Source organism: Abramis brama, assembly GCF_963993115.1.
Source record: "Abramis brama genome assembly, chromosome: 10".
Classification (NCBI taxonomy): domain Eukaryota; kingdom Metazoa; phylum Chordata; class Actinopteri; order Cypriniformes; family Leuciscidae; genus Abramis; species Abramis brama.
The window spans coordinates 19,787,120-19,799,619 of record NC_139972.1 but is presented as its reverse complement, the minus strand read 5'-3'; the positions used below and the strand labels follow the sequence as shown (position 1 = coordinate 19,799,619).

At 36.2% G+C, this 12,500-nt stretch overlaps 1 protein-coding gene across 1 annotated transcript in view; it reads right to left on the bottom strand.

Annotated features, from left to right (window-relative positions):
• The window catches only part of lrrc75a (leucine rich repeat containing 75A), a 21,572-nt gene that overhangs the window by 618 nt on the left and 8,454 nt on the right, over positions 1-12,500 (bottom strand). Inside the window, exon 4 of the mRNA XM_084125601.1 lies at positions 1-1,773. This exon is cut by the window's left edge and continues 618 nt beyond it. Within this exon, the coding sequence (XP_083981727.1) occupies positions 890-1,773 (884 nt within the window). The 3' untranslated portion in view covers positions 1-889. The remainder of the gene's footprint in view (positions 1,774-12,500) is intronic.

Sequence of the window (12,500 nt, the reverse complement as noted above, 5' to 3'; positions counted from 1 at the left end):
AAACAATACTTTAATCTACTGGCATATCAGAACTATAATGTAAAATTCCAATTAGGCACTATATAGATGTTTATACAATGAAATTCCTTTATTTTTAACAGTGGATAAATAAAAATGAAACAATATCATTTTAGTGGTTAAAGGTTCTCTTCTAAAGAACAGAGCTAAGAAACCACACATAGTCTTCAAAATCCATGTCAAGTAACAACAATAGAATATCAGCATTATATATACTGTGTAGCCAAACAACACTTTGTTCTGTATAGCGAGTCTTTTCTCTTTGGCTTCAGTCCCGCTGCTCTTATCATACAAACACGTTGATTTTGGGCCAACACTGTGACAAGAGATTTTGGTTTTCCACTGTATAAATTAGGGGCACTTAATATGATCTCATCTGCGTCCCATCCACCTGACGCCCGGGACATGCATATTCACTGGGTGATACTGAATAGAATTTAGGTTGTTTTCCACTGCAGGAGAAAATGTGATGCTTGCAACAATCAGATGCATAGATGGACACATTGATTCATGAAACCCAAGCCAATCTGCTTATTATATCCAGCATTTTAAAACCGATCACATCTACACGCATGCCTCTCCAGCAGGGTTTTGAACAGGCACATAGGCACAGAGGTTCATGGTTATGACAGTGAAGGGGAAAACCTGAATGAGAAAGAATATTTGATATTTTTGTACCTCACAAGTAATTCATTTCTCCTTTGCAACAACAGACAACCGCTACGATTGTTAAACCTATAAAACCTGCAGAATCACATGACTTCTTGGACAACCCAGTCTGAAAACAAGCCTGTCACACTCTTCATTGCACTCTCTTTTTCTTAAAGGGACTAAGGTTATAGCCTCTAATCAAATTAGACAGTGGCTTTAATCAGGTAGGGTTGTCCGAATGACATGCTAACTGGTCAGGGACAGAGTCTTCTCTTAAAGGCTCAATGGCTCCAGAGGAGTGCTGTGACTGACTGGAGCAAGACAGATGGGAAGACTGGCTTTGAAAGTACTCTTCACCCTCTGCTTTGGGCGGCCTCTTCTCTTTGCTCCACTTTGCGACCGGATCTTTTACCAACCGCTGCTCCTCCAAGGTCCACAAACTGTCTTCCTCGTCCTCCTTGCCCTGCACCTCCCTGTCAAAGTCCAGCAACTCCTCCATCATGTCCTCGATCTCCATTTCACCGTCAATCTCTTCTTCTACCTCAGATCTGAGCTCTCCCATGCTCTCTGTCCTGTTCGTATCATCTGCGTCGTCCTCATCCACTCGGCCCTCCGGCTCGCTGGCCTGGCTCTCGCCGAACTCCAGGATGGTGGGAAGGTTGCCCTTTTTGGGGCAGCGCTTGCGCAGGCTCACCAGAAACGGTTGTGGGAGGGAGAAGATGTCCACGTTGTTCCCGAGGTCGATCCAGGTGACGCTGGGGAATCTGTCCGGGTCCTTCAGCGTGTCCGTGAGCTCTTTGAGCACTGCACGGGTCAGCCTGTTGCCATTGAGGGCCAGAGTCTCGAGGCGGGGAAGGGACGCCAGCGTGGGGAGGAGCAGGAGGAAGGCATCGTCTGTGAGCTCGGTGAAGCCCAGCTCTATGCTGCCGATGCGGGACGCGTGGTGATGAAGGTAGGCACAGAGACGCTCCATGTCTTTCACTCCAAGAGGGATGCCAGACAGGTCTAATGCCCCACTGGATGGAGTGCTTGAAAGAGCTGATTTCAGACTAGGGAAAAGAAGCAGACAGAGAGTAAGTATGTGTGTGGATGTGGGGGAATTAACTTTTTATTGAATTTTATAAATCAGAACTGGAGGAGAGAATATATGAACTAACATTAAATATTAACTGGAGGAAGAAAATATTAAGAATTCTAAAATTTCAAGCAGTTAATAAGGAAACTAGGACACACTTGCTGGTTGGCTGGTAATTTCATTAGGAACTGAAAAAAACATTGTGTGGCAAGTTTGTAGTTTGAATTTGAAAGTTTATATATTTTATACTCATATATATTTGTGCAGCACTTTGGGCCACCTTATTTTGCTTTTGAATGTATTGTATAAATAAACTTTGACTGGACTTTACCATCTAGGAGGTCTAAAGTTTTTTCTCTCTCTCCAAAACTCCATGTAGAATTTTAGGGCTATTCATCACATCAAACCACTAAAATGAATATATGAGGAATAAATTCACAATATATCTTATTCATGTTCTTATGACAGATGCAATTTAGCTGAAATCCTGCAAATAAAGAAATAAAATAAAAACAATTAATGAGGTGGTATAATGCCCTTTTCACAATAAGTCTTTGATGTCCCCAGAGTGTGTATGTGAAGTTTTAGCTCAAAACACCCCACAGATATTTTTATATAGCATGTTAAAATTTTCACTTTTTGAGGGTGAGCAAAAACGCACCATTTTGTGTCTGTCCCTTTAAATGCAAATGAGCTGCTGCTCCCGGCACAGAGGGCGGAGCTTCAACAATTTCTGTCCTTTTACCTTTTTTTAAAAATTTCTAAACTTTTAAGCTTTTATGTTCAAACTGGAGTCAGACAAAGATGGAGAGACTAAAGAAGAAGTGACAACGTAGAAAGCAACAGGACATTTCTGAATGGTTATTTGAAGAATGTATGCAGCTGATGTGAAGTTAACCATCTTCTAGTCATTGATTTGCATATTCTGTCTTGATAATCTATAAATCGTGTTCCGGGGGCGGGGTTTATGTCAATTTTAGGGTTGGTGATGTCACTAACCTGGGAGGAATGTCGTGTAGTCCCTACCAGCCGTTTGTTGTAGTTCATAAAAAAACGATTTCTTTAAAAGCAAATATCTCCCTTTGCTTTGAACTTTGAGCGTCGTAACTTTGCAGATGTTGTTTATGTTCAAACAGCAACATTACACACTAACTAAAGTTAGAAAAGTGAAATCATAATCAACCACCTTTTTAAAGCAACACTAAGGAACTTTTCCTCTTCGGTCGCCCTACAGGTTGGAAGCGGAATTGTCCATTACCACTGTCGTAAATAATTTCCCCGCCCGTAGCCTACTGTCGCACGCACACTCGCTGTTTATCTAGCACCGGCTTTGAATGAACGATGTCCACAGACAAGGTAGAGTATGTTGCATGATTTCATGAAAGTATGATGTATTGCGACATCAGAAACGAAGAAAAACTAAATAATGACTATTGTAACGCTTGACGTAAAGCAAGTCAAATTTGTAGTTTTCTTATGTCTCATTCGAACTACAGAAACGCGACCCGGTTTGGCAAACTTGCATAGTGTTTGTTATAGCAGATATAGTGCCGCAAAGCGAATCCAGAAGTGCCTTTCACCCTGTTATGACTTGATGAACCACTGATACGATTTTGGAAACATTATTTTAAGGTAAAAAATGTTACTTAGTGTTGCTTTAAATAAAATTAAATAAAACAATCAAAATTTTTATTAAATATTTTAATTAAAATAACACAAAATACCGTTTGTGGACATTATTAAGGCAACAAATATTTATGGCCATTACATTTTCCTTTTACTGACATTGGCAGCTGTGGCAACAACTTCTCACATATTTAAATGGCCTCTTCCAGAATCCTATGCTGTAAAACCTTTTATTGTGGACATTTCCTGTGGCAACAACATTATATTGTACAAAATGTATTATAATTAGACTGTTACAACTATCTCTGCTCTCTGATCTGGTTACAGATTTCTACAAATGAAAGTACTTCAAAGCTAGAGTAATTTAAACAGTCATTAGTGCCTAAAGAAGAAGGCAGGGGCAAACTGAAAGCTGAACTGTATGTGAGTAGAGCAAAAAGGACATTCGAAACTGTTGAGGAACTCAATTTTATAATAATAAAAGAGATAGACAATGCAGTTTAATTTATTGAAACCCAAACCAGCGTTAACTTGTCTCTTTTTTTTAACTCAGAGATGATCAATGACTCATATTGGCTCACCGAGAGTAATTGAGATCTGATTGAAAGGATTCATTTTCTGTAAATTCATTACAGATTCAAAACAACCCCTGCAATACGAACAGCATAGAATTTAAGAGTTAATTTAATCATGTCGGCTGTTATTTGTCAAGTATGGATTAAGAACCTACAAGAGATAGATAAATGGAGTGATAGTGGGGAACAGAAGAAGAAGGCAGGAAGAGAAGCTGATTTATTAAGTAAAAGAGAACAAATGCATTGCTGTAACCGCTGCACATGCAGCAAACTCATAATCAGCTCAGTGTGTCACCACAGCTTGCCAGTGTGAGAATGAAGAGAGAAAGAGTGAAAGCGAGAACAGAAACGGCAAGAATACTAATTCGTAATGTGGCCATCATTAATTCACTCCAGGACATGCATATATCTTATTGAACTGGCATTTGAGGAAGAGAGAGGAATAATAACATCCTGATTTAACATGCTATGTTCATTCTGAATGATATATTTCCAGCCCCGCTATGATCCTGTCATTGAGCTAGCAAATAAAACAGCAGCAATGTCAAGGAAATGGCTAAAGCAGAACAGGATATCAACTCTCCTGATATTACTGGCAAGGATCCCGAATCCCACGCTCTTTAAGAGAAAAAGCATTTCCCTCTCTCAGCAACCTCACCCTGAATGCATCTGACCCACTTATATTCTCTTCACTGCATTTGATCATTTCCAAAAGGAGTGATGTTAAGCAGAAATATTAAAATGATCTATTATCAAAATGATATTTGTCATGTGACTTTTATAACTTTAGAAAACAATTTGAAAAGTATTTCAAAAGCATTTCAAAAACTTTTCCATAATAATATTTGTTACATTGTTCTTTATAAAACAGATTTTTATAAAACCCTCTCAAATGGATTATTTGCATGGCCCGTTGACTGTCAGTGTCCCAGTAATGGGACAGTTGGCACAGCTTTTTTAATGCCTTTTTGTTTTTTTTCCCCAATCTCATATTTTAGTAATCATCATACATTATGTATCATTCCAAAGCTTAAACATTCTAAATTCGTTCTGTGAAAATTGGATATTGTGTTACCATGGAAAAGGTCCTTTAAATCCTCTTAGCTGGCTCAATTTTTGTGATATCAACTTCAAATTTGGAGCACAATTTGATTAGATATATGGCTTTGATTTTCTAGAAATTAAGAGTCCACATTATTTTGTAATATATATATATATATATATATATATATATATTGTATAAAATAAAGTTTAGTTCACATTTGTAAACTTCTACAACTTCTTTACACTTTCAATTTTTGGAGTGCTTTCACTTCTTTAAGAAGAGACCAACCTTAGGTCTGTATTCCAAAGCATTCATAAATTATAACCATTTAAGTTTAGATTTATGGTCAAAAAGGGGGTTGTGAGATTTAACAGGTTAAATAACTCTCCAGTCTGAGGTATCATTGGTTACATATAATCTTACCCAAGTAATCTTTCCTGTACTTTATTTTCATTTATTACATGGCTTGGTTGAATTCTAATGTAGAATGCGGTCTGTTATTTCTTGATAACAGACCGCTGCGAAGTATAACACACCGTTGCCATGAAAAACAGAGCGTTGCTATGGACGCAGGATTCTAACCGTAGAGACGGAACGGACTATTTTCTTTAGCGGAAGCAATACAATCGTTTTTAAATCAATAAACTCCTTTTTAAATCAATATTTTGTGTCAAATTATTGATTTATTTGGTAGGTAGCCATGTAATAATCGGCTTCACGTCGGGATCCTGATCAGCCTGTCGGGGTTGTATTCGCTATAACAACCGCCTCGCTCTACATTATCCCTTACATGCAATATATGACACCAAAGCAGCTTTTGACTGCTTAGAAAGCACCTGAGTTATTTAAGCTGGAAAGGATAATCAGAGAGATTTTGCAATCTACGTAATGTTTAATTTATTTAATGCAGCTTTTTAATATCTTAAATTTAAATCACTCTTCAATTTAAAAAAAAAAAAAAAGCAGATAGTGACAAGCAATACATTTTGTCTGCCACATGTCTTGATTTCTACAGTTAGAACGGTGTCTTTACTTCCAGCACTCATTTATTTTCTCACACAAGACTAATTATTGACCCGTCAGCAGGTGTGTGTGCTGTGAAAAATCCTCTTTTCCTGTGAAACTAAATGAAATCAGGTGATTACTTCAGTGTGATAGATTGGAAAGACGGTTCGACTTAATTACCGAAGATAATAAGGTTGAAGTTTCTCATTTCTCAGCTATACAGAAATGAACCCTTTCGATTACTGAAGATAAAGCAAAGACTCTGAGCAGCAGGTGGGTGGGAGGGTGTCAGAGATGCGCCATCCTGAATTGCATTGTTACATGCTGTTAAAGAGGAATAGAGAAAAAGCAAAACACCCAACCCATAAAATCATTTTTATGTTGTCTATAAAAAGCGGTAAAAAAGAAATAAATCCATAATTTACATAGCTGGATACACTATATATGCAGTATTCTTCAAAGTTTGGGGTCAGTATGCATTAAATCACCGCTTACACAAAATAAATTATGCAGCACAACGGTTTTCAACATTGATAATAATAAGAGATGTTTCTTGAGCTGCAAATCAGCATATTAGAATGATTTCTAAAGGATCATGTGACACTGAAGACTGGAGTCATTTGCCATCACAGGAATAAATTACATTTTAATATATATTCAGATAGAAGACAGTTATTTAAAACAGAGATAATGTTTCAAACTATTACTATTTTTATTGTATTTTCATCAAATAAATGTAGCCTTGGTGAGCATATGAGATGTCTTTCAAAAACGTTTAAAAAAAATTTAATTACTGACCCTGAATGTAGATTTAATGTAGGTGAATAAAAATGGCCTTGACCCTCAGATAATATGCTGAAGACTCTTCCATAATAAGTGTGGTAATTATGACTGAGTGCAGCTCCTATCATACTGTTCTATTCTCCAACACACTGGAAAGCTGTGTGACTGTCCGAGCAAAATAAAGGATTACCATCATTGAAATAATACCTGAAATAAACCTTCTTTTGCAGTGTATGCAAGGATGACTGAATGTGCGGACTATTTATTTTAGTTCATATTTAGCTTAGTATGATATAGAACATATCCTATAATTTAAAATAGCAAGCACTTTTCATGAATGCAGTACACTTTGCTGTCCCATTGCTTTGGATCTATATCCTAATAATACAAAAAGTCATTATTTTTATTTAGTCTGTTGAATTGATATTCAATTAATTTGAGCTATTTCTGTATAATATGTAGTTATTTTGTCAACATTTTACTGCATGATTTCCCCCATTACAGAATATTCCTTGAAACTGACACCTAATAAATAACATAATTTGTATTATTTTTTTATTTTTTTTACAGAATGCTGGGAAGACAAACAAATAACCTAAATCCATTTTCTAAATTTTTATAAATACTTTTTACACTTGCAAAAATCGAGAACTTCATATAAAACAAAAAACGCTAACATAATATTCAGTTGACTTCCAGAGATTGACAACTAACATTTTTATGACGTTTAGGCTCAATTTTATAGCCAATTTGTGTAAAGTGCCAGCAGCTTTGTTTAAGCTCTTTGTGTAATAAGTTTATGTTAATTTTAAAAGCTGACTTCAAGCTATTTCACATTGTCTTTTGCCAAACAGCTCTTTTACTCAGCCTCTCAGGCATCAGTAACTCTGACATGACAGCTTTCTGGATGGCTATGTAAATCAATGCAAAAGCATCAATGTTAAGACATCATTAATTGGAGGCCATGTGCAAAACGAAAAGTCAAAGTCACTGCTAGAATAAAGACAGACAGGGAATGAAATTGAGAAAGCCAGATATGCTGACAGCTGTAAGGAACATGACAGGATTGAATACCAATAGCCTATTGCATTATCATGCCACATTCAGAACCTGCTGTTTCTGCACTCAGGCAGTAAAGAGCGTGAGCAGACAAGGACAAGACGACAACCAGAGAAAAAGAGGCACAAAATGGAGAGCTTAAGCTACTGGAATCTAGCAAAAGGCAGAACTGTGAGGTAATCTCTTTGGGAGAGGTGGCATTAGAAAGACTCAAGAGATCAAAATAGGAGAAAATAGAGGGATGAGAAATAGGAGGGAAAATTTAGAAGGCAGAAAGAATTCAGCAGACATGCCTGAGAGATGACAGTATGATTTCACAACAGCCCATATTCCACACCCTCTTCTAGTCCGATTTTATATTCCCAAATCCTTTTTTCGTTGAACACAGCTCTCTATCTTTCTTCTCCCCTCACAGTTAAACAATTCTACCTATCAAATACCATGCAGACCAGCGAGTTTGCCATTAATGTGGGTGTTATTGAGGCTGATCATATGTTAAAGCTAGATAAAACATCTGGAGATGATGGTCTAGAAAGCTCCAGCCTGCCTGTGTTGAGATGAGGAAGACATTCTTTACTGGCTCAGACTGACAGCTGCTTGTTATCGACTGCAGACGCTTCACCGCATGCAGACCAGTGCAATGCACTTCACATTTCAGCCCAGCTATAACTCAACAATAGAGGTCATGTAGTAGGTCTACGGCATATCAGATTCCACTTAGCAGGTTTTGTTTCGAAGCGATCCAAATACACCTAACAATATTTTTAGTCCACACAACAGCAGTTTTCAGATATCTTGCGTTCGTAAAGACCTGTTTATATTGTTCAATTTGCATTTAACAATTTGACAATCAACTTATATTGCATTTGGGCAATATCCTGCAAAAAAAGTTGCTGCCTTTAATTTTTAAGTACAATCAACTTGGATGTTTAAGTCAATTCAATTTAAATTACATTAAACTGACTTAAAAAAAATAGTTGAATCTTGTAAAGCTTGTTGAAAATTGCTTAACTTAAGCAATGATAAAACATGTGTCATAATTTTTACAGTGTATATACCGCTGTGCTAATAAATAAACTTTAATGTATACAAATACAGTCTGTATTTACACTTAAGATTACTTAAGATAACACTTAAGATAACAGATTAACAAATCCAGAGCAGATGCATAATTTCCTCCAGGTATATGTAGAATTGCAAATCAGAATTGATGTAGCTTCAATGTAAATATTTGCATGCAGGCACATAGATAAAACTGCACACACACTATGAGTAATGCAATGCTCACATAAACATGCATACCGCAGCCAAACATCTGTTGCGTATGAATTCTCTAAGAGAAAATGAGACACCTGTCTGAGAGACTGTCTAACTCTGATCTGTGGAGGAGGTTAAGGTCATGTTAGCACTTAGCCAACACTACAGCGGAGAGGAATCATTAAGGGAGAGGGAAAGAGAAAGGGTAACTAAAGGAGACATAAAATGATAAAATGAGTTAAAAATGAAATCATTATGAATACTTGGATAATTTTCAGTGCTGTTATTGTTAACCAAAACTATTTAAAATGGTTTTTGTTCATTAAAACAAAGCTGAAATTAAATTAAATATAAATATTAGATGAAAAACTTAAACTTAAAAAACGTACATGAAGATTAGAAATGTACTAAAATTACTAAAACTTAAACTGAAATAAAAATAAATTAAATTTAAAATTAAAAATGACAAATGACAAAAGCACATACAATTATAGAAACTTAAAGTAAATTTAAAATGCAAGCTGAAAATATGAAAATAAAAGCTAATTTATCAATAAATACTATAATATTATATACATAATAAAAAATAACACTGCTGAATTTAAAATTTTCCACCCAGAGGATGCTCTTTCAAAGCTCACATTTAATGTGTCTATTTCGTCTCGATGTTTTGCCTAACAAAAAAAAGAAAAAGAAAAAAAAAAGACTTGTATATATATTGATTTAGAAATGTTTGAGATCATATTGAAAGTTTGAGACATTGCTGAGATAACTCTAGAGAGGACACATTTGAGATTACTGGAGACTTTTTCTCAGGAGAAAAATCTGAGAAAGAGGACAAGCTCCAAAAAAGACTAAAAACTATAAAAACATCATAAAAGTAGTCCATATGACTAGTTCACTATATTACAAGTCATCTCAAGTCATATGGGATCTTAATTTGAGAAACAGACCAAAGTTGTTATTCAGTGAAAATCTGTAGTGTCACCATTCACTTTCAATGTATGGAAATGAGAAGCTTGGACATTCTGCTATAAATTACTAAATAGTAATTCAGGGGACCTGTTACCACAACTGAAATAAAGGCCTGGTTGCAGTTTTAAAATTATAATTTATTTAATTAAACCTTTTAAGTTGCAATAAACAATATTTTGTTGAGTTCTGTTGACATCATAATGTTGATCATTACATAATACACATTTTTGCTTTTAAAGAAATCCGTTTTTTTAAGGACTACAACAAACGGCTGGTAGGGATTACACGACATTCCTCCCAGATTAGTGACATCACTAATCCTAAAAAAAAAAGCTCTTGAAGCTCCGCCCTCTGTGCCGGGAGCAGCAGCTCATTTGCACTTAAAGGGACACACACAAAACGTTTTTACTGACCCTCAAAAAGGGACAATTTTAACATACTGTAAACAATAATTTGTGGGGTATTTTGAACTAAAACTTCACACACACACTCTGGGGACAACAGAGACTTATTTTACATATTGTAAAAAGGGGCATTATACCACACCTTTAAATGTTTTAGGAGACTGAATTTTCATTTTAGTTAATCTATTCCCTTGTTTTTCTTTCCTGTTTGCACCTTCAGGCTGTGAAATTATTAGAACTCCTATTTCTCCTGGACAGCCTCGTTATTAATGATCTGATGAAATCACATCAGTAAACTCAGAGTTCAGGTAGAACATACAAAAGCGCTTGAGGAAGTTCAAACAGAGAATAAGGAGAGCCACAGAGGCACACCAGCATCAACAACACGGGCAACTGAGAAACACTTCTCTTTTTAAACCCCAACAGCTGCATTCACATCTGCGACAATAACCCACACCACCGTAAACATCACAAGGGGTAACAAATGGAGGGTGTGACCATGTGTGGTGTGACTCAGACAAACAACGGTGAACCCGGTGAAGATTAGACAACACAACCAGAGTGGATAAAAAGGAGAAGCTATTGAATCCGGTCTACACATAAACACATACCTTCACATTCCAGCTTTACCACAGCAGCCAATGCAGTGAATGAACTGCGGTAGGGGAGATCAGCTGATTTATCCTTGCATTCATAAGTTTAAGCACACCACTAGTGAGTTAAGCACAGAATAAAGGCTTAAGCTCTAAAGTGTATCCATCGACACAGGAAATAAATAAAGCCTAGTATTTCCTCATTTACACATTACACAGTCTGTATTTTGACTATATTAATGGCAGCTGGAAAGGAGCCACATAAGTATGAGTCTACACCACAGAACCATGTGTTAGCAAAAAAAACCCACACAGCACGCAGTGGGAGGCTGCTCTTTCATTCACTGACTCAATCTGCAGATTCAACAGCTCTTTTCATCAATGGACGGAGGCGAAACCGCTAAAAGCCCAGTTGAGGAGCCAATTCACAGGTGATGAGATTTGGATGGTATACACAGCTGTTCTGGAGATATAAGATATTGTGTATTAAAACTATTTGAGGATATCAGGACTGAAGGACCCAACCCAAACCTCAAATGAGACGCTCCATTAGCCATGCGGTTTTTAAAGCGCAATTAATCCCTAAGTGCTGACGAATCAGTACAGGGACAAACAACTGGCAAAGCTATGATTCATTTTGACTGCCTGCTCTGCAAAGTCAGAAAGCCTTTTATTTTCAAACCAACTAATTAGCTTAATTAATGAACAAAGCGAGGCACTTGCGAGCCACTAGGCTACTGCATGTGGGCTGAAGAATATGAGCATCAATACAATTTATAATGTAGCGTAGAATGTAATGTTTTCATGTGAAATCAAAGTACGTATGTCGCAATAGAGAGCTAGACGGCAGAAAGAAAATGAGAAAATAAAAGAAACAAAAGAGGAAAAAGAGAGAGAAAGAAAAGAGACAACAAAAAGAAAAGTGTTCCCGCAGTAAATAAATGTCCATTCCTAAAAATCATTTTGATAAATATCGACTAGCAAACGAATCACTGAATCATTTGTGAATCGATGTGATCGACTCATTGAAAAGATTCAACTTAAAAGAATGATTCACTCAAAAATGGTAAATTACTATGGTTTGTGAGCAAGTTTTACCCTAGTTTTAATTTTAGTGTAAATTGCTTGTTCTCGCCTGTAAACCACTTGAACTGCATTGATGTATTTGGAAAATTTGCTATATAAATAGAATTTGATTGATTGATTGATGCACAAGAGCAAAATAGCATATCAAATATTTGAGAACATATATTGAACAAATATTTGATAACTAGAAAAATTTATATTCACAATAGAAGTTATTATATAAAATATTATTATTTGATTCGATTTCAAATAAATGCTGTTCTTTTATGCTGTTTCTTGATATTAAGCAACACAACTGTTTTCAACATTTATAATAAGAAATGTTTCATGATCAGCAAATCAGCATAT